Source organism: Haliotis cracherodii, unplaced genomic scaffold, assembly GCF_022045235.1.
Source record: "Haliotis cracherodii isolate W230 unplaced genomic scaffold, xgHalCrac1.p SCAF_14, whole genome shotgun sequence".
In the NCBI taxonomy this organism is placed as follows: domain Eukaryota; kingdom Metazoa; phylum Mollusca; class Gastropoda; order Lepetellida; family Haliotidae; genus Haliotis; species Haliotis cracherodii.
Genome location: NW_027266269.1, coordinates 26,345,089 through 26,369,353, shown reverse-complemented (window position 1 = coordinate 26,369,353; position 24,265 = coordinate 26,345,089). Strand labels below are relative to the sequence as shown.

At 42.7% G+C, this 24,265-nt stretch overlaps 1 protein-coding gene across 1 annotated transcript; it reads left to right on the top strand.

The window, feature by feature from the left end:
* LOC139461148 (leucine-rich melanocyte differentiation-associated protein-like) lies at nucleotides 1-10,411 on the top strand. The gene is made up of 5 exons (XM_071242695.1): nucleotides 1-353; nucleotides 908-1,047; nucleotides 5,637-5,757; nucleotides 6,442-6,541; nucleotides 7,044-10,411. The coding sequence occupies exons 1-5, from the start codon at nucleotides 232-234 to the stop codon at nucleotides 7,110-7,112; spliced, it is 552 nt and encodes a 183-aa protein (XP_071098796.1). The 5' UTR covers nucleotides 1-231; the 3' UTR covers nucleotides 7,113-10,411.
* The last annotated feature ends 13,854 nt before the right edge of the window (nucleotides 10,412-24,265 follow it).

Here is a 24,265-nt window from a genome sequence, read left to right as displayed (position 1 = left end):
GGTGGCTGCCATGTCGCCGTCAATGTTATTCGACTGTTGAACCGTGCGACATGGAATCTTACATTCATGGAAATGATTAGAACTACTTGTTTCCATTTCTTAAGGTTTGTCACTTAATTGGAGTTGAGGAAGTCAAGTACTAGTCCTTGATTCAAGTGATAAGCTCCACTCCTATTTTTATCACTGACAATTTGGCGTCAGCTGTCAAATCCACCGCCCTATATCGTGGAGATGGCGGAGGGTAAGAGGAGATGGACATTGGCATATCTTGACTTAGTTGAAGTTCCCTTTGATCTTGCTGAAAAATACGGAGGATTGATCGAAGAGCTGGATTTAAGCTACAACCGAGTGACGTATCCTTTTTAGCACAAACAGACCCACATTATTTTCATATTAATGTTGCAAGAACTTCTTTAATTCATGTTGAAAATTGGTGTCAGTCAAGATTGACAACCATACAAATTGGTCAGTATTAAGGCACTCACAAGCAATATAATTTGATGACAAGAACAGCATTAAATTGTAAATAAGAATTAAAAAGAATTTCTGGTGTAGGACAATGATTGTAATTCCTCAAATCTAACAAAGATAAAAAATAATTGAAATGAAGTTTGTAATTGAAAGATATATTGTTGATTTATACTACAGTTAGTCATATTCCAGATTTGTCACAGATTAATTGAGTCTGTCCGAAAAAAAAACAGTGGTTGATATTATGAGCAACGTCCCATGCTTTCGGAATACAGTGACTTGCAAGTATGTGAAATGCTTATTTTAAACACTGTTTTTTTTTTCATTAATCAGGGAGTTCCCTGATAAATAAAAAAGCAGGAAATGTAATGTGACCAAAACACATTTAGTGTGATACAGTGAAACTGTATGTCTGCCTTTTCCTTATGTCTGTCAGAGATTTACGTTTCATGAGTGACTTCCCCAAAGTGTCGACACTGATCCTGGATCACAACAATATCTCCTGCCAAGTGAAGCTGCCGCCTCTGCCTGAACTCAACACACTCTGGGTCAACCACAACAAGATAAGAAATCTGGGTATGTGACAATGATAATACAATAAGAATGTTTAATTTGTGTCACCATGGTAATAAAACATGCATATACTTTTCGTTACCATAAGGCCACAATAAATACAGAAAATATTTTCATCCAAACATTTTCAAAATGTGGATGGATGGGCTTGATGAGAAGTGTGAAATGTTTGGCAAGGTATTTTATGACTACATAAATGGTGTATTTCATCAAGTAAAGAAACAGATACCAATTTTATTTTCTATAGGATATTTGGCACAGTAAATGATGTAAGAAACTGATCATTTATTATTGGGGAAAGGGGCTGGTGAGATTGGGGTTGGTGGTGGGCGTGTCATGAAACAATGCCACAATTTATCACAGCTATATGGGGGCCATAAAAAAATGACAGTTCTAGTCTATTTTGTTTGTCAGTTTAAACATTATTTAGGAACTGGTATTTTATTGTAGGGAGAGGGGTCATGGAAAAATGTAGCATAAAACATGTAAAATAGGGGGTCGGCAAAATATGATAGTCCTAAGACCAATCTCACCCCTATACCAAATGAGGCCCAAATTGCAGAGCTCCAGATAACTTTATGAGCAATTGAGTTTTTACTCTAGGGTTTCTATTTTAATTGGGTTTTTACATTTTTCATTGAGTAACCAATATTGCTTCATTCATCTATTCATCACTCTATTATTTTTTTCCAAAATTAGTGAACGTTTTAAGATTTAAAAAAAAAGAAACAATGTTTAGATGTATTTAACTGTTCTAAATATAAAGGCAAGACTCGGAAAATACATTTGCTCATATTTGTGTTTCAGAAATTAGCTCCTTTGTACGCATGCTGAAAAAGCTTCATTGGTATTTACGCATGCTGTTTGTATACTTTTGAGTTTTTCATTTAATGCATGCCATCTGTACTTTTGTCTGTTGTTTAACAATGCAACAGCAATATTCCAGCTATATGGTGGCAGTCTGAAAAATAATAGAGTCTGGACCAGACAATCCACTGAGTGACATCATGAGCATCGATCCACGCAATTGGTCAAAGCCTGACCACCCGACCCTATTAGTCGCCTCTTATGACAAGCATAGTCGCCTTTTAATGTCAAGCATGGGTTACTGAAGACCAATCTTCATGGGTCAGATATTAATTGGACTATTATTACCAGACAGAATTATTACAGAATTTTACTAGACTCGGGCTTTGGACTAGTTGCTAAGGTGGCAGACTGCTGTCCAATCTCAAACACCACAACATACAGAGTAGCAAGCATCCTAACCCAAACAGTTCGCCATGTTACAAGTACATGGTGAAACTTCAGGATGTATCCTAGCAATCTGGTAAGTGGGGTAGCCTAGTGGTTAAAGCGTTCACTCGTCATGCAGAAGCCCCGAGTTCGATTCCCCACATGGGTACAATGTGTGAAGCCCATTTCTGATTTCCCTTGCCATGATATTGCCGGAATATTGCTAAAACCGGCGTATAGCCATACTCACTTTCTCCAAGCAATCTCACAAGTGTATATTGATAAAAAATTCTTGAAATTTCAAGATACTAAGTTGAAATTTCAAGATGCTAATTTGAACTTTCAAGATATGTAGCAAGTTGAAATTTCAAGATAATGATCTTGAAATTTGAAGATGATAAGTTATAATCTTAAACCTTTTACTTATCTTGAAATTTCAAGATCATTATCTTGAAATTTCAACTTAAAGTACTCATGGAAATGAAAAAAAACTGTTTTGCTGGATTTAATAAACAACACAAAGCATTATGTAGATGGAAATACGAAATAACAAAACAACTGGAAAAGTACTAGTCTGGATTTGCTAGTTTTATCTCAGTGCTCAATACAACATTCACTTTACAGGAGGTAATTTGTAAGCACTTTCAACATTCAAAAAAAAATAAGTACAAATTGACATGGCAGAAACAGGCTATAGGCATTATGCAAATTAGCCTGGAAAAGAGTTATCAAAACAACAATAAAAATAACAGTTATGTTTATGTACATAATAATAATGACATGTAAGTTGGAGAGCAGGGAGCAGGGAATATGTTACCTTTACGTTCTGATATTTTGACGATGATTCACTATCCCACAATGCCACTCACAAATCACTAACCACTGACAAATCACATGCACGTGGGTTTCAAGAACCTGTTTTCACCTGTCGACAAGGTGTCATAGGTCATGGACATTCACCTTGATCTACAAACACCTGGTTATTCTCAGTTTCATAATAGTCTGTTTTGTTCATATTTTTACACACTTTTACGTATAAAAAGACATAAAAACCTTTGATACGCTGTATTTGTGCCAAGGCCCAATTAGTACTAATTGAGTTGTTTAAATATTTATATATTTTGTATATTAACTGCATTTATTTAAAACCTGAGATCGATAAAAACAGTGGGTTTTTTTCATTTCCGTGAGTACTTTAGTATGCATCTTGAATTTTTAACAAAGAGGAGAAACAAATATCTTTTCTCCTGAGTCTGCTATGGAAGGCAGAAAACATAATCTTCTAATCCATCATCTTTTTTCACCAACTGACCAGGTTGTTTTAACACAAGAATTTTGTAAACCAAGAAATTATAAACCTAATGACTGTTTGCCATTTGTTCACAAAGTTAGTTATGCTCCTGTCGTGGTTACTGGTATGAGGTATAGCCGTGATAATACAAGCTAAGTTTATCACCCTGATAACTAACTCCACCCGACACAAACAGACAAGATAACGCCATGCCTGTGTTCCTTGGGTCAGTCAGGACTTAGTCACAACATTCCGTACTTATTGATATGACGAACGCATCACTGTTGAAGCTGCTAATGCTATATATAGAAAACTACTTCTTTCTCAATCGGCAGTTGGCATTTCGAAATAATGATATGTACTACCGTATTCGATGTAATATGCGCCCTACTCTAATACGCGCCTGCAGCGATATTTGCTAATATATTGGCTAGTGAACAATCCCAATTAGCACCTCTTCCGATTTATCAATGTACACAAGACTTATTTATTCGTGTATATTACGCACTCAAGTCTTATATTGCAACCTTAATTATGGGCAATTAAATTCTCGAAAAATATATCTGTCGTGTATAATATGCCCAGATTTTTCTTTTGTATCATTTCAGGCTGTCAGCATAAACCACAAATTTTTATATATTTTTTTCACCAAAATTTTATTGTTACAAGAGCCCCCTATTTCTAATTTTGTGAGCGCCCTGGGCGCTTATTACATCGAATACGGTATTACAGATTACAGAATGTAGAATTATTGTTCAACAAGATCATATATGTGTTCAACACTGTTGCATTCTTAATAAATCATGTGATCAGGTTTGATGGTTTGGTTGATAATACTAATAATAACAACAATAATAATGATAGTAACAACAGTAATATGCCTAATTATACATATTATTCCAGATTCCATTCACCTAGTGAATCCTCATATACCCAATAAAGCAGTGTTCTGTTTTCATTCTCAACTCCCTAGGGAGTATACACCACAAGCTGCTCCGAGGCAAGAAGGTTAACAGCCACATGATCATCATCCTTCCGGGTACCCATTTGCTGCTGGGTGAACAGGCATATCGAATAAAGTCAATTGCTTAAGGAGTGCTTTAGTGTGGGGCGGTCACCCATCAAAGTAACTCTCTGCAACTCTCCGCTGTGCACTGCGCACAGGACTGACTATGTGCCGTCACATGGTGCGTCTACATACCCCAACAGTATGGACATTTGCTCATCTTATCAATCACTGGTTTGTCTGGTCTAGGTTTAATAATTTACAGGCTGTCATCAGCTGATGGAGTCAAACAAATCAAAAAGTAGTTTCGAAAGTAAAAAAATTTCAAACATATTTCTATAAAAAATTGAAAGTGATTCCATGGCATTTGATTGGCTAGCAAAGCAATTTTAAATGCAGGTATGTTTCTGTAAACCAAAACCAGTTAGGTCTGTCTCTTGATTGGTTGATAAAAGAAGGAGTGGGGCTCGTGTTGGGTTATTGCACTGAATACAGTCAAGTCTCGTTAATCCGACACTCGTTAATCCGACACTCGGCTTTATCGGGCACAAATGATGGGAACCGATTGATTCAGTGCTATTTAGTCCCATTAATCCGACCTTCTGGCACTCCGACTCCGACACACCTAATTTGCAACGAATTACCGAAATCACTCATTAATCAGTCTTGTTAATCCGACACAGTGGTCAGCGTACTCCGTGTTCATCTGCCCGCGAGTACACAACCGCATGTTTTGACGCGCACTGGCTGCAGCGATTACTTTAACAATTAACAGGAAAAGTTATTCAAACCTGTATGTACAAAGCTATACAAATTGTATGTTGTCAACACTTTTTGTGTGTGATATTTAAGTAAGCAGTCTGCGAGTTATTATTGTTGACGTAATATGTAACAAGACTTGACTCCAATATGTATTTGCGTTTATGGATTTAAAAACATATAATTATGAATATCTGTTGGGCAGATTTACACAGCATGCATTTTTTTTTTACATTTTTACCTCCAGAATAAAAAAATAAAATAATGAAGTCATTTCTGAATTAAATTCTTTCTCTTCAGGTGTGTTTGTCGCCACAATTTCAAAGACGTGCCCGAATCTGAAGTTTTTGTCCATGATGAACAACGAAGCTGCCCCCAGCTACTTCAACGGAGGATCCTATCAGCAGTACGTCGACTTCAGGTCAGTCACATTCACACAGGTACATATATCATCAAACCAGACACGTCCAAATTTATGGTTGTTTGTTGTATAACACCGCATTCAGCAATATTCCAGCTATAGGACGGCGGTCTGTAAATAATCGAGTCTGGACCAGTTTAACATGCATCAACCAAGTCAGCGAGCCTGACCACCCGATGCCGTAAGTCGCTTTTTACGACAAGCATAGTCGCCTTTTATGGCAAGCATGGGTTGCTGAAGATGTATTCTACCCGGAATCTTCACGGGTACTAGTTATATTAGGGGCGGTCGGGTAGCCTAGTGGTTGAAGCATTCGTTTGTCACACGGAAAACCCGGGTTCGATTCCCCACATGGGTACAATGTGAGTAGCCTATTTCTGGTGTCCACCACCATGATATTGCTGGAATAGTGCTAAAAGCCTCGTCAAGCCATACGCACCACCCATTCACTTAATATATGCCTTAGTGGTCTTGTGACTAGAGGCGACTAACGGAATAGAGTAGTTAGGCTCTCTGACTTGGTTGATGCATGTCATCGATCCCTATTGCGTGGATCGATGCTCATGATATTAATCACTGGATTGTCTGGTCCAGACTCGATCATTTACAGACCGCTGACATGTAGCTGGAATGTTGCTGAGTGCGGCGTAAAACAACAAACAAACAAACCAATGTTATTGCCAGGTACTACGTGATCAGTAAGATCCCTACGCTGGAGGCACTGGATGACAAGCAAGTTACTTCGGATGAGAGAAGAGAGGCCGAGAGAATATACAGGAAGCCAGTGAGTGTTATTTTTGTTCTGAACTTTCCAAAACATTTCTATTTCCAATACAAGCAGAGACACATGGTGCTAAGATGTGTCTTAGACAACACAGCTTCATGGAAAGGCCTACATAGTAACTCGTGTTTCAAACCGAAGACTGGTCTTGAGATTGAGTTTGTGAAGTTTGTTTTGTTATGGAAGATAAGTGTCATTTGTCCTAAGTTTGTTTGCTTGTTTGTTGTTTAACGCCACACTCAGCAATATTCCAGCCGTATGACGGCGGTCTGTAAATAATCAAGTATGGACCAGACAATTCAGTGATTGACAACATGAACATCGATCCACAGAATTGTGATACGATGACATGCATCAACCGCCTCTTACGACAAGCATGGGTTGCTGAAGACCCATTCTGACCCGGATCTTCACAGGGGGCCATTTGTCATAAGTAAATGTTTAAACATTTCATTTCATTTCAGTTTGTTGTGGAAGATAAGTGTCATGTGTTTCATCCTTCCAGATCAAGAGAAGCAAGAAGAACAGCAGCAGCAACAACGCTGCCAAACGACGAAGCAGTTGCTGGAACTGAGTTGTCTCCTCGTCAGACTTTCTCCACAAAGTGAAACTAATATCCCCGTGAACTTTCCCCGAATATCTCGACAATGAATACCATTGTTTGTTTATAATGAGAAAAGCTCATTTTGATTAATACCAATCCTTTCAAATCTGCACTCATTGATTGAGGCAGGGACTTTTGTTTAGGACTTTGAATTCTGGGGGGGTGAACAGTTATCCCCCAAAAACTTCTACATGCCAAAACTTCTACTTGCCAAAACCTCTACGCTTAGTTAAGAGAACATATGGGTTCACCTGTTCTTATAATGGAACAGCCCAAGGGCATTAATTTGTAGTAGGCAGGCCGGGATAAATGACATGAATTAACTTGACCTAAGATCAAACAGTGGTTAGTTTGTTTAACTCCAACAACTAAGGGATTATAGTGAGTGAGTGAGTTGGGTTCAATGCCGCTTTTTTAACAATATTCCAGTTATATCACGGCGTGTGGGAGGAAAGCCCGAAGTGATGCAGGTCTTAGACGTTTACCACTTCGGTGAAACCCACGAGCACGGGTATGGTGCTGACAAACCTAGAAACATAATTGGGGCGAACCGGGATTCGAACCCACAATCATAGGTTTCCGGCGTGCCCAAGGGACGCAACTCTGCACAGCAAATCGCGGCGCCTTAGACGACTTGGCCACCATGCCCCCTATGGGATTATATATTCATGTAGTTAGAGAAGTATATATAGTTAGAGATGGGTACAGATTACACTGGATGAGGATGCAAGGTTTCTCCTGTCGCTGTGGAACCACCACTTGACTGACGGAACTCGTACATACAATCACAATCACCACAACAGTCTCATCGTCACCCAACAGGGGAATGAAGCTGCAGACAAGGCAAGATGGCCGCAGTGACTTTGGAGCGGCCCACCCAACAGGAACAAGTTTATAGAGAAGCTGACCACAGACTTGTTCATCTCCGGCAGACCCGTGAAGATCCGGGGTAGAATAGGTCTTCAGCAACCCATGCTCGCCGTAAAAGATGACTATGCTTGTCGTAAAAGGCAACTAACGGGATCTGTTGGTCAGGCTCGCTGACTTGGTTGATGCATGTCATCGATCCCAATTGTGTGGATCCATGCTCATGATGTCAATCACTAGATTGTCTGGTCCAGATTTGATTATTTACAGACCGCTGCATATAGCTGGAATATTGCTGAGTGCGGCATTAAACAACAAACCAACCAACCAAATCATCTCCAGCATCGGTTCAGACAAGGACAGAATACACCTATGGAGTTCTTGGATGCTGATTGGTGCTATGTACCTCTTGGATAAATTGCCTTCAGACTGGAAATTGCCTCTTGAAATTGCCTTCATGAGATTTTCCTATTCTGTGTGGCATTTGAGCAAAGCAATGTTTGCATTTTAATGTGCTATATCTGTTTAATGTGCTATGAATAAATGCATTTTTATATGTAGATGTAATACATATAACAAAAGACTGTATAAATGAATTTGTATACATATTTTATACATTCTTACCGGTATTTCTTTGGACTGTTCCATTCCACTAATAGGTAATAAATAGTCAGCAGTGGGCCATGACGAATGTTCAGTCTGTAGATGTTTTGGCAGTAGAGGTTTTGGGAGGATACCGGGTAAACAGTGCAATATGATTTAACCTCCTGTTCTCCCCAGTTGTTGAATTAACTCTTCTTCCATCAAGGTAACACTGATATCTTTTGTAAAACTGTTGGATTAGTCAATTTGATGAACAGGGAGGTAACAAAGTGATAATGTAAAGATACCAAAAGCGAATTGGCAGGAAACATCAAAACTGTCCTGTGTAAAGACAATGCTTGTGTTTGATGTTTGTTTGTTTTGTTTAATGCCGCACTCAGCAATATTTCAGCTATATGACAGCGGTCTGTAAATAATCGAGTCTGGACCAGACATTCCGGTGTTTGTTGTCATGAGCATCGATCCAAGCAATTGGGATACGATAATATGCATCAACCAAGTCAGCGAGCCTGACCACCTGATTGTCGCCTCTTACAACAAGCATAGTCGTTGCTCACGGCAAGCATGGGTTGCTGAAGACCTATTCTGCCCCAGATCTTCACAGGTCTTGTGTTTGATGTCAAAACCCTGGATTACCCCAGGGGAACCCTTGTTGACCATGGTATGACCCAGGTTAACCTCAGTTGACCAATGTTAGCACATGCTAACTGATGTACGTCGGTTGACCTATTCCCATTGAACCCAGTAGGGCTGGGATGAGTCCAAATTTACACCCGGGTACCCGACCCCTATTACCCGACCCTACCCGGGTACCCACTGCAGGTCTCAAGAGTTGGAAACAAAATGCCTGATTGTGAAGTGTTTTACCGCACATATCCAATGATCAGATCCTGCCTACACTGAAGTTGACTGAAGCTTTATCTTTTCTCAAACATATACAAGTCAAAAGGAATGTGTGCATCGTCAGAAAGAAATGCGAACATTAGCGACTTGTAGTGTAACCACTAAACTATAGTGAGTATTCATCATTAAAGAATATATCATGTGACTTAACCACGACCAGTGTACCCGAGTTACCCGTCCCAGCTCTCGTACCCAGGGTGTGATATTCTGTTTAGCAGCCTCCAGGTGACGTCATCGTTAATGGAATTAGTTTCATTTATTGATTCAGTCATGAACAAAATCATTTTAATTTTGTTCAAATTCTAGATATGGTGCAAGGTGGATGTTCAGTTTCTTGTTTTCAAATAATTTGTTTGTTTATTTGTTGTTTAATTCCGCACTGAGCAATATTCCCGCTATATGACGTCAGTCTGTAAATAACTGAGTCTGGACCAGACATTCTGTTGTTTTATGTCATGATGCCTGACCACCTGATTGTCGCCTCTTACGACAAGCATAGTCGTCTTTCACAGCAAGCATGGGTTGTTGAAGACATATTCTACCCCTCCCTTTTTAAGAATGATGGATCCGCCCTTGAACAATATATGATTCAGTTTATGTAAATAGTGATGTTAAAATTAAATATTAAATTTAATATATTGTGTACATTGACAAATATGTGATACTCCATATGTATGATCTATACTCAGAGACCATAAAATAAATATTATTTAATGGTCTCCGTTATACCATAAATATTACCAATAGGTGATGGCGTATCATTTGTGGTGAAATGTGGCAGTAAAATTAGCATCTGTTGATGTAAGATTTTTGTGTACATATATAGATGCTGATGGTTTGGGAACAGCACCTTCTGAAACACGGGCGGCAAGGGTAATGCACTCCGCTCTGTTAATTTTGTTCATAAATTTATGTTCCCAAAACATGGTTGTTGGTTTGTTGTTTTACACGGCACTTTGCAATATTCCAGCTATATGACGGCGGTCTGTAAATAATCAAGTCTGGACCAGACAATCCAGTGATTGACACCATGAGCATCGATCCACGCAAATGGGATTGACAAACATGGTCAAAGGGCAGCCAACTTTTGACAGCTTACAGCAGTAATGATCAGTGATTCGAATGCTGCACTGATCCACTGTCTTGAAGGATGCTGGCCCGTCATTCCGATGCAATACTTTTGAAACAGTGAAAAAAAGAAACAGAAACAACTTGACTCACGCATTCATGAAAGGTTGTCCTGATGTATGCTAGAAGCGCCCTAAAGATATAAATGTGCACTGCACTGAGGAGCACACAACTCATATTATGATGTGAGGGTTGGTTGGTTTATTGTTGTTTAACGCTGCACTCAGCAATATTCCAACTAGATGACGGCGGTCTGTAAAACAAAACTGAGTCTGAACCAGACAATCCAGTGACTGACATCATGCACACAACGCAATTGGGATACGATGACATGCATCAACCAAGTCAACGAGCCACCAAATCCCATTAGCAGCCTCTTCCATCAAGCATTGTCGCCTCTTACGGCAAGCACGGGTTGTTGAAGACCTATTCTCTCCCAGATCTTCACGTGAGGGGCTTGGCATGAATATGAACGATGTTCGGCCATGCTTGTGAGACCCGTTGCAATAAACTGAAAGCATTGCAATGGATGAGAACCACGTAACATCAGCAAGGACAGGAATTTACCTGTGCCAGCTCTAAATGGAAACAACAGCCAACACCGACAGCTTGAGTACAGAGGCAATCTCTGCCAGCCATCGCAACTGCAGCAACAGGATTGAGATATAGGGAACCATTTGCAATCAACCTCCTTTCATGGTAGCCAAAGATGGTTTTGTTCTTGTTTAACGCAACACTCGGCGATATTCCAGCTATATGACGGCGGTCTGTAAATAATCGAGTCTGGACCAGACAATCCAGTGATTAATATCATAAACATCGATCCACGCAATTGGGATCGATGACCTGCATCAACCAAGTCAGCGAGCCTGGGTTTGCTGAAAACCTATTCTACCCCGGAATCTTCACGGGTCGCAACGGGATTGAGATATAGGGAACAGTTTGCTATCAACCTCTTTTCATGTAACGATTTCTAACATGGTAGGCAAAGAATGCACCAATTATGGATTCCTGTTTCCTAATTGCAAGACATAAGCTGTACCAATCTATTCTGCTACTTTGTTAATTTTCATTGTCAGAAACTCACTTTTTAATTTCAATTATTCAATTTCTAATTCAAGTTTTTCTTCCAAATTTTTCTTTCTGTAATGGACCCGTGAAGATCCGGGATAGAATATGTCTTCAGACCCCCATGCTTGTCGTAAAAGGCGACCATGCTTGTCGTAAGAGGCGACTAACAGTATCGGAGGGTCAGACTCGCTGACTTGGTTGATGCATGCCATCGTGTCCCAATTGCGTGGGACCCGTGGAGAATCCAGGGTAGAGTAGGTCTTCAGCAACCCATGCTTGCCGTAAAAGGTGACTATGCTTGTCGTATGAAGCGACTAACCGGATCGGGTGGTCAGGCTCGCTGACTTGGTTGATGCATGTCATCATATCCCAATTGGGTGGATCGATGCTCATGATGTCAATCACTGGATTGTCTGGTCCAAACTGGCATGCTGTCTTCTTTGGCAGATGGTAAACATTGGCCATGACTTATATTTACCACTGTTTACCATGATCGAACAGTCACAAATTAAAATATGATTTATACACTATTTTTTAGAAAGAAATATATATTATTTCTTTATTCTGAGCCTTCTGTTTATACAGTGACCTGTCAATGATATCAAACTTAGGTCTTCAGCAACCCATGCTTGCCGTGAAAGACGACTATGCTTGGTGTAAGAGGCGAATATTGGGTGGTCCGGCTCACTGACTTTGTTGATGCATGTCATCGTATCCGGAATTGCGTGGATCGATACTCATTGTGTCAGTCACTGGATTGTCTCGTCCAGACTCGATTATTTACAGACCGTCGCGATGTAAAGCTGGAATATTGCTGAGTGCAGCGTGAAACAACAAACAAACAAAATGACTGTGGAAGGGGGGAACACAGCAATAGCGGTAATGATGTGTTTGCAGCTGACTCCAGGGAACTGGGAAAGACAAGTATAGTTAAACACAGTATCGACACAGGGGACGCCACACCAGTGTGACAGCATTATTGCCTCCTACCAATTGTACAGCAAGAAACTGCAGATACAATGGATCAAGACATGTTGGTGCGAAAGTTCTCGAGCCTTCATCAAGTCCCGTTGCCTCCCATTTTGTCATGGCAAGGAAGAGCTCAGGAGAGTGGAGATTTTGTTGCGATTACTGTCATTTGAATTACCGGACGATTAAAGAAGCCCTTTGATTCCGAGAATTGATGAGACACTGGATACTCTGAATAATTCCCAGTTTTATGCAACTATGGACATTGCTAGTGGGTTTTGGCAAGCAGAGTTAGACGAGGAAGCGAAGCAAAAGTCTGCATTTTGTACAAGGAGTGGCCTTTTTCAATAGTGGGTAATGCATTTTGTTGTTTGCAATGCTCCGTCTACTTTCTCCCGCTTGAAGGAACAAGTGTTGAAAGGCCTGCACTGGGAGATTCTGCTGGTTTATTTTTGATGATGTTATTGTTTTTGGCAATGTTTTTGAACAGATGCTGTCGAGACTGAGAACAGTGTTTGACAGATTTCGAGAGGTTGGGCTTAAGAAGAAACCCTCAAAGTGTCACTCCTTCAAGGGACAGATGCCTTGTTTGGGGCACGCTGTGTCAGCCGGAATGAGTACAGATCCTCAAAGGGTAGAGAGTGTGAGAGATACCTAGCAATGTGAGTGAGATATAGCCAGACCCCTCCATTGTCTGACAGAGAAGAATTTTATCTTAACCTGGTGTCGAGAATGTGACGAAGCTTTCAACCTATTTGAAGGAAGAGTTGATTTCTGCCTCTGTCCTGGCCTATACAAGTGACACAGATCATCAGTTCGTCTTAGACACAGATGCGAGCAACTTTGGCATGGATGCTGTATTATCACAGGTCCAAGGCGGCAGTGAAAAAGTTATTGCCTATGCCAACAAGAGCCTGTCTAAACAAGAAAGAAATTACTGCGTCACAAGACGAAAGTTGTTAGATGTTGTCACTTTCATCAATTATTTTCGCCATTATCTTTATGGGTGGAGATTCTTGATTTTTCACAGATCATGTCTCATTACGTTGGCTCCTAAATTTCAAGGATCCAGAAGGACAGTTGGCAAGATGGTTGCAATTGTTGAGCGAGTATGATTTTCAGATTGAGCATCGTCCTGGCAAGACATACGACAGTGCGGATGGTATGTCTAGAAAACCTTGCAAGCAGTGTGGAAGGGTAGACACAGCAACAGGGATGTTAGCACAAATCATTGCAGAGTTGGTTGGTTGGTTGATTTGTTGTTTAACGCCGCACTCAGCAACATTCCAGCTATATAACGGTGGTCTGTAAAAATAATCGAGTCTGGACCAGACAATCCAGTGATTGACATCACGAGCATCGATCCACGCAATTGGGATACGATGACATGTATCAATCAAGTCAGCGAGCCTGGCCACCCGATCCCGTTAGTCGCCATTTACGACAAGCATAGTCGCCTTTTACGGAAAGTATGGGTTTCTGAAGACCTATTCTACCCCGGAATCTTCACGGGTCCATTGTAGAGCCAGTGTCTAAGATTCACACTGAACAGATGTTTGACCCAGATTTGAAGCCCACGTTTGATCTGCTAGAGTCACATGCAGCCAAACCTAAATGGGAAGATTTGGCCAGTGAGTCGACAACAACCAAAGTCTATTGGGGTCTTTGGGACTCGTTAGAGATTGTGGAAGGGGTACTTTGCCGTAAATTGTCAGATTCAAGTGATAACAGGTTCAGCAGTCCCTTTGGAAGTAGTTCCACGCTCCTTGCAGAAACAGATTTTATATGAAGCACACTCAGGAAAGGCAGGGGGACACTTTGCCTACATGAAAACTGTAAGGTAAAAAAAAGATTCTACTGGCATGGGATGTCAGATCAGTTTAAGTCTCTTTGTTGTACGTGCAAGACTTGCTCTGCACGACGCAAGGCTACCAGTCAATCTAGAGCAGTACATTGTTGGAGCATCCCTGGAGAGAATGGCAGTAGACATCTTAGGTCCATTTCCTGCAACAGAGTCATATGTGTGGTTGGTGACTATTACGCCAAATGGGTTGAGACTTAAACACTACCTTACCAGCTAAGACAGTTGCTAATGCTTTAGTTGAATAATGTATTTGCAGATTTGGGTTCCACGTGAAATCCACACAGATCAAAGGAGAAATTTTGAGTCAAGACTTTTCAGAGATTTGCGGGATTTTTTACATCCACAAGTCAAGAACCACTCCGCTCAACCCCAAGTCTGTTTGCATGGTCGAAAGATTTAACAAGACAGTGGTTGATATCTTGGCAAGTATCCTGGATACCCTATGTTGGCTGATTGGTTGATCCCTTATGTCAACAAAAGGACTGGGACGAGAAACTACGACTTGCACTGATGGCTTACCGCAGCGCGGCCCATGAATCTACCAAGCAGAACCTTAGCAAGATGATGTTTGGAGGAGACCTGTGTATGCCTTTTGATGTGATGATACAGACAAAGTTCAAGTTGAAGAATATCTCATGAAAGTAAAAGAAAATCTTTTAGATGTATGGGATCAGGCGCGGATCAACTTGAAAGATGCCGGTCACAGACAGAAAAAGAATTATGACACACATTTATGTATTACATTGCAAAACATTTTCAGTTTGGGACACAGTATGGTGCTTCTTTAACAGGCGCTTCAAAGGACTTTCTTCCAAGTTAGAGTAAAAGTGGTCAGGGCCTTTACACTTGCCGTTAAAGGTGACTATGCTTGACGCAAAAGGCGACTAATGGGATCGGGTGGTCAGACTTGCCGACTTGGTTGATGATGTCATCAATATCAACTGCTTGGATCGACGCTCATGATGACAATCACTCGATTGTCTGGTCCAGACTCGGTTATTTACATATCGCCGTCATATAACTGGAATATAGCTAACTGCCGCGTTAAACAATTAACCAACCAACCAACCAACTAAGCCTGTCGCGAATGTAGGCAATGGTTCAGTTCCTCAAGTAACCTCTCCCGTCATGTGAGGGAAAATGATAGGAACTGACGAAGGTATACATGCACCGATTGCAACCTGGACTTTGGCCGAAAAGGATGACGTGATGGTTTGGTTTTGGTTTGTTGTTTTACGTCGCACTCATTAATATTCCAGCTATATGACGGCGGTCCGTAAAATAATCGAGTCTGGGCCAGACAATCCAGTGATTGATATCATGAACATCGATCCACGCATTTGGGATCAATGACATGCATCAACCAAGTCAGCGAGCCTGACCAACGATCCCGTTTGTCGCCTCTTACGACAAGCAGAGTCGCCTTTTACAGCAAGCATGGGTTGCTGAAGATCTATTCTACCCCGGAATATTCACGGGTGTCTTGTGAAAGGTTCCGGGCCTTGTATATGTGGGTCGTCATACTGAGTGCCCCTGCTGCGTAAATAGTTGTGGAATACAACGCCACCTGTAACAATAACCGCCATCGTTTGTGTCTCGAGTGAGTGAGTGAGAATGATTTTACGCCGCTTTTAGCAATATTCCAGCAATATCACGGCGGAAGACACCAGAAATGGGCTTCACACATTGTACCCATGTCGCGAATCGAACCCGGGTCTTCGGCGTGACGAGCGAACGCTTTAACCACTAGGCTACCCGCCCGCCCGTTTGGAGTGGAATAGTGGACGGGAATATTTCAAATCCGTCTAACAGACTTCCAAAGGTGTTCTCAAGCTCTGGGCGTAAGGTTGAAATTTAATGGGAAAGCTTCTTCTTCAGCAATGACACAGGTAGTTCTGCACCATGACCGTGGAATATACCGTATTCGACGTAATAAGCGCTCACTTCGAGATTTGCTAATATATTGGCTTAAGAATAATTCCCCTTCCCCTATTCGCGTATAATACGCACTCGCTGTGTTACATGCACCCTTTTTTGTTGGCAATTAAATTCTGGAAAAAAATATATCTGTCGTACATAAACATTTCAGGCTGTCAGCATAAACCCCGAAATTTATGTTGCAACTTTTTTTTCACCAAAATAAAATTCTAATAAGAGCCCCCCTATTTCTAAGTTTGTGAGCGCCCTGGGAGCTTATTACGTCGAATACGGTATCTATTTTATGAAAAATAAATAATCGAAAAATGCATACAAAAGCAAGTCTAGCCAGCTCAAGCTAGCCCTTTTTTATATTTTTAGAGTCAAGAAGGATATTGTGTAATATAAGATTTCATAGATTAAATGTTAGAGATGAGAGAGAGAGGTGTCAGCGTATTTGCCATATTTTTCCTGCATCTTGTCAGTCACATTAGTGTCTAAAGGGACAGAAAATTCATTGGATTCATTCAAAAGAAACAAGATCAGGTTTGTTGGCCTGGATGGGTCTGAGGCTGTATATTCCAAAGAATTTGGTCTTTTTCATTTCCCGTTACATATTCTGGGCCATTTTATATATCATATTGTATTGTGTTGTATTGTGATGTATCGTATTGTGGGCCAATGGTATTCAGCCTACAACCTCTACAAAGGTGGCCTGTAAATATTATACTCTGACCAGACAAACAAATGGTTGATATCATGACCAAATAAAATGCTTACGATGGTATTGGTAAATCGAGTTTGGACAGGAGTACGAGTCTACACGAAGGATTGTACGTTCGCTTCGAGCAGTTGTCATCGTTTTAAAGGGGAATAACTCCTTCAGGACTATTTTGTCTTGAAGCCAAGAAGGGCTCTCCTGCTTCACTTTGCTTCATGCACCAAACTGGCTACCGACCCGTGAAGATTCCGGGGTAGAATATGTCTTCAGCAACCCATGGATGCCGTAAAAGGCGACTATGCTTGTCGTAAGAGGCGACTAACGGGATCGGGTGGTCAGGCTAGCTGACTTGGTTGATGCATGTCATCGATGCTCAGAATGTCAATCACTGGATTGTCTGGTCCAGACTTGATTATTTACAGGCCGGCGTCATATAACTGGAATATTGCTGTGTGCAGCTTTAAAACAACAAACAAACAAACAAACAAACATAAAGGAATACCATGGATGAGTTGGTGCTGCCATCATGAGATTGTTCTTATGATTGTGGGTCGGTCGGGTAGCCTAGTGGTTAAAGCGTTCGCTCGTAACGCCGAAGACCCGGGTTCGATTCCCGACATGGGTACAGTTTGTGAAGCCCATTTCTGGTGTCGTGCTGAGTGCGGAGTTAAACAAAAAAGACAAACAAACAAACAAGATCGCCCAGAGGTCTAACGTGTCGGACTAGACAGTTTGACATTGCTTGTAAATACAAACACAGGAATAAACTACAGTGTAAATTCTAAATGATTATAAAAATGTTGGGCAACACTTTAACATTTCCAGTAACACGAAATTATTTGCCGAATGTGTTTCCGTATTGTATCATATGTTATGAATAAAATCTGTATTGCGCGATACGGAAAAATACCCAGATACTGATCTCTTTAGCATATAATATCCTTCTAAAAATAATCAATGTTTGAAAGATATTTCCACTCAAAAGAGTATGTTCGGAATACAATGTATGAATACAATGTTTGTTGAAAACAGCTGGGTAAAAATAAATTGTTCTAAAAATACACCACAGTGTGTGTGCTTGTGTCTGAGTGCGTGTGTGTGTATGTGTGTGCGTGTGCGTGTGTGTGTGTGCGTACGAGCAAATGTGTGAGCGCTTGCGTATACGTATGTACATGTGTGTACGCGTGTGTGCGTGTGTATGTATTACGTAAGCAAAACAATAACGCATTTGCTTTTGTCTCTATATCATGAACACACGAGTTGCACGTGGAATACATGTGCATGTTAACGCAAAATACATAATTGCATTAAAATACATTTCATATTATGTTATCCAAGTATATGCTTCTGGGCTGTTTGTTTTGATTGATTTGGTGTTTTTTTATTGTTTGTTTGTTTGTTTGTTTGTTGTTCAACGCCGCACCCAGCAATATTCCAGCTATATGACTCCGGTCCGTAAATAATCAAGCGTGGACCAGACAATTCAGTGCTTGGCAGTCGGTTTTGAGGACAGGGGTTATATTTCCACAGCGTATGTAGGAATGCCAACAGGAAAACGCCACTTAATCTCGCTTATAATCAGGTCGATGACAGGTGCAGGAGACACGACCGTGGTGTTTCCTCTGCGCCGTAACCTTTGATGTGGGTGAGATTCCTCATATGCGTAAGGAAAGATCCTTTGTGTACAATTGTTAGACAAATACAGCTGATCCCAACAGGAAAAGATAATCACGCGTCGTCAGGTAAGACACGGCTGAGTGGCAACGACGTTGGAGACGGGTGGACATTGACGAGTAGTTGGATGGGAGCGTGTTTTGGGGTGCGGTGCTTGGTTTCGGAGATGGTAGCGTGGAATTGAGCGAATAGGAGACGTAATAGCATAGGGTACAGTTCGTGGGGGTATTTAAGCTAAGGGGAACTTATTAATGTTGTTCTAGTTTCAGTCGGCGGGTGTGTATTGGATACGACACCGACGATAAAAATGTTTGAATAAATGTAATAAACGACTCACTGAACACACCATTCAAATGTCCATCTAGTTATTAAATTCTATGGGAACTTTTCACTCATCTAACGCTTTGAAATTAACTTTACTCAAACACACGTGATTCAGTATAGTGAACATCAAAATACTTTCAAAAGGAAATTTTACATTTTATCCTATTTGATGCAATGTAATAAAGATAGATATATATCTTTTTTGGGGCAACACTGGGCGGTGGGGTAGCCTAGTGTTTGAAGCGTTCGTTCGTCCCGCCGAAGACCGGGTTCGATTTCCCACATGGGTGCAATGTGTGAAGCTCATTCACATAAGGTTCCCCCCATCGTGATATTGCTGAAATATTTCTAAAAGCGGCGTAAAATAATACTCACTCGCTCACCAAGGTCAACCTCATATGAATAAAAATTTGAAATTTCACATTTTTTTTCGCGTGGGATCCGTGAATAGAATAGGTCTTCAGCAACCCATGCTTGCCGAAAAAGGCGACTATGCTTGTCGTAAGAGGCGACTAACGGGATCAGGTGGTCAGACTCGCTGACTTGATTGATGCATGTCATCGTACCCCAAATGCGTAGATCGATGCTCATGATGTCAATCACTGGATTGTCTGGTCCAGGCTCGATTATTTTTGACGTATCTATTTGGGATAACCAGCCCTGTTCTGGAAAGTATATGTAGTCAGGCACCTTTTTCGAATCAAATGTTTATTCAATAAAAAGCCCGCATCCATTATTCGATCCAGTGGTTGATGACTCACTCACTCACTCACTCACTCAGCCCCCATCACCCACACTCACTCATCCACTCACCGAAACCCCTCACTCACTCTCTCACTCACTCACGTTAAACTGGAAATGTCCTCTACATGTCTACCAAATGCTTTTTGAAAGCTTTACTGAGGCTTTGAATATCGAAATATTGATAAAACAACTTTTGAGTAAGTGCCGTTTGACGCTTTTCGAAATCTTCGAAGAAATAACATGGTCGATTGTACCCCAAATGTTGTGAAATGTCGACATTAGAGGCTGGAGCTGCTGGAATATTGCTCGAAATAAAGTTGACATTAACAAGTTGAAATCATCCCTCTCGTCGCCCAGTCTTTGGGAGAGGTTTTTGTCTATCTCAATCTTAAACAAATGGTTATTCCAGATGAAGTTGATCATAGTTGGTTATGGACCTCACGTTTGCAATGTTTCGGTGACTATTTTTCTCAAATCCAATTTTCATGTGTATACTTATTTTTGCCCGGTAGTGTATACCCTTGATGGTAACATGTTCAATCAAAATATTCTTTTTCACGGCAAACATTGTTTTCGGAAACTGCAAAGATAATACTCACTCACTCACCCACTCACCCACTCACTCACTCACTCAACCACTCACTCTCTCAACCACTCACTCAACCACATACTCACTCACTCACTCAACCACTCTCATACTCACTCACTTACTCAACCACTTACTCAACCACTCACTCAACCACTCACTCACCACACCACTCGTCCACAAACTGACCTACTCACTCAAACTCATTCACCCTCACTCAACCACTCATTCAACCACTCACTTACTCACAACCTACTTTCTCACTCACTCGCCAGCTTACTCACTCACCAACCCATTCACACACTCACTCACTCACTCGCCCACCCACCCATCCACCAACCCACTCACACACTCACTCACTCGCCCACGCACCCATCCACCAACCCACTCACACACTCACTCACTCGCCCACCCACCCATCCACCAACCCACTCACACACTCACTCACTCACTCGCCCACCCACCCATCCACCAAACCACTCACACACTCACTCGCCCACCCACCCATCTACCAACCCACTCACAAACTCACTCTCTCGCCCACCCACCCATCCACCAACCCACTCACACACTCACTCACACGCCCACCAACCCATCCACCAACCCACTCACACACTCACTCACTCGCCCACCCACCCATCCACCAACCCACTCACACACTCACTCACACGCCCACCAACCCATCCACCAACCCACTCACACACTCACTCACACGCCCACCAACCCATCCACCAACCCACTCACACACTCACTCACTCGCCCACCAACCCATCCACCAACTCACTCACACACTCACTCACTCGCCCACCAACCCACTCACACACTCACTCACTCGCCCACGCACCCATCCACCAACCCACTCACACACTCACTCACTCGCCCACCCACCCATCCACCAACCCACTCATTTACTCACTCACTCGCCCACCCACTCATCCACCAACCCACTCACACACTCACTCACTCACTCGCCCACCCACCCATCCACCAACCCACTCACACACTCACTCACTCACTCGCCCAACCACCAATCCACCAACCCACTCACACACTCACTCACTCGCCCACCCACCCATCCACCAACCCACTCACAAACTCACTCACTCGCCCACCCACCAATCCACCAACCCACTCACACACTCACTCACTCGCCCACCCACCCATCCACCAACCCACTCACACACTCACTCACTCGCCCACCCACCCATCCACCAAACCACTCACACACTCACTCACTCGCCCTTCCACCCATCCACCAAACCACTCACACACTCACTCACTCGCCCACCCACCCATCCACCAACCCACTCACACACTCACTCACTCGCCCACCCACCCATCCACCAACCCACTCACACACTCACTCACTCGCCCACCCACCCATCCACCAAACCACTCACACACTCACTCGCTCGCCCACCCACCCATCCACCAACCCACTCACACACTCACTCGCCCACCCACCCATCCACCAACCCACTCACACACTCACTCACTCGCCCACCCACCCATCCACCAACCCACTCACACACTCGCCCACCCACCCATTCACCAACCCACTCACACACTCACTCACTCGCCCACCCACTCATCCACCAACCCACTCACACACTCACTCACTCGCCCACCCACCCATCCACCAAACCACTCACACACTCACTCACTCGCCCACCCACCCATCCACCAACCCACTCACACACTCACTCACTCGCCCACCCACCCATCCACCAACCCACTCACACACTCACTCACTCGCCCACCCACCCATCCACCAAACCACTCACACACTTACACACTCGCCCACCCACCCATCCACCAAACCACTCACACACTCACTGACCAACCCTCCCATCCACTCATTCACTCACACGTTCATCATGTAACACGAAAGTCTTGTGACTCAAAGTTCCACGATCACAAACTGTCTCACGCCAGTCTCTCATAAAAGCAATTATTAAATCATGGCATCATAACATGCATGTTACTGGATTAATCGCGAAGCCATAGTAACGGAATAACCAACAAATTCCACGTGTAAAGCCTCACAAGAACACGGACAAGGTGTCAAGGCCTACAGTATGCAAGTGTCTTGAAAGTATGGAGGAGCACTCCCGACATAACCTTTCCATTTTCCTCGTAATTCACCGTCTTTCAAATCCACCCACCCATCCACCAAACCACTCACAAACTCACTCACACACTCGCCCACCCACCCATCCACCAAACCACTCACACACTCACTCACTCGCCCACCCACCCATCCACCAACCCACTCACACACTCACTCACTCGCCCACCCACCCATCCACCAAACCACTCACAAACTCACTCACACACTCGCCCACCCACCCATCCACCAAACCACTCACACACTCACTCGCTCGCCCACCCACCCATCCACCAACCCACTCACACACTCACTCACTCGCCCACCCACCCATCCACCAACCCACTCACACACTCACACACTTGCCCACCCACCCATCCACCAAACCACTCACACACTCACTCGCTCGCCCACCCACCCATCCACCAACCCACTCACACACTCACTCACTCGCCCACCCACCCATCCACTAACCCACTCACACACTCACTCACTCGCCCACCCACCCATCCACCAAACTACTCACACACTCACTCACTCGCCCACCCACCCATCCACCAACCCACTCACACACTCACTCACTCGCCCACCCACCCATCCACCAACCCACTCACACACTCACACACTCGCCCACCCACCCATCCACCAAACCACTCACACACTCACTCGCCAACCCTCCCATCCACTCATTCACTCACACGTTCATCATATAATACGAAAGTCTTGTGACTCAACGTTCCACGATCACAAAACTGTCTCACGCCAGTCTCTCATAAGAGCAATTATTAAATCATGGCATCATAACATGCATGTTACTGGATTAATCGCGAAGCCATAGTAACGGAATAACCAACAAATTCCACGTGTAAAGCCTCACAAGAACACGGACAAGGTGTCAAGGCCTACAGTATGCAAGTGTCTTGAAAGTATGGAGGAGCACTCCCGACATAACCTTTCCATTTTCCTCGTAATTCACCGTCTTTCAAATCCGCCGACAGAAGGGTTGCATATTCACTCAATAATTCAAAGATTACTAGGAGTTTTATCATCGTAATCCCCTTCAGCGAGGGCTGAATGGAAGCTGAACTTAAAAAATGCATTTGTACGTTTTAGCAGCATAGTTGGGTTCAAAACCCGGCGCGGATCGATAATACGAAATATGGAACTAAGAGACTTTGCCGTGCATTAAAGAAGACCTTCTATCGGTAATATGGAGAGTCCCTTGTCAAGAGCTATCTATACAAATGAGCCTGATCTAAGCTTGTAACAGCCACGTGAACAAGCCTTCTTCATAGCAAAGCTGGGTCGAAACCTTCTCCAATCAATTGCCGACCATCTCAGCCGCGAATTAAAGGCTTTCCGGAACATACTGTCCGCGTCTTAGTTTTAGCCCGACCCGACAGCTGTTGTGGACAAGAAAGATATATTGGTCTGAGAGATTGGAGACTGTCCTTCTTGTCCTCGGAGCCTATCTGACAGACTCCGCACACAAGAAACCTGAACGTCATGTTGTGCTGCTTGTTAGAAGATCATATCTACCAGACTCCGCCCACAACAAACCTAAATTTCACATTGTCCTACTCGTTATTAGGCCATAACTTATAGACTCCGCCCACATAAAACCTGAGCGTCATATTGTACTTTT

Coding starts and splice junctions, on each gene's coding strand:
- LOC139461148 (XM_071242695.1), top strand. CDS start 232: ATGGCGGAGGGTAAGAGGAGATGGACATTGGCATATCTTGACTTAGTT. Junction 1,048..5,636: donor CAACAAGATAAGAAATCTGG/GTATGTGACAAT, acceptor CTTTCTCTTCAG/GTGTGTTTGTCGCCACAATT. Junction 5,758..6,441: donor CAGCAGTACGTCGACTTCAG/GTCAGTCACATT, acceptor TGTTATTGCCAG/GTACTACGTGATCAGTAAGA.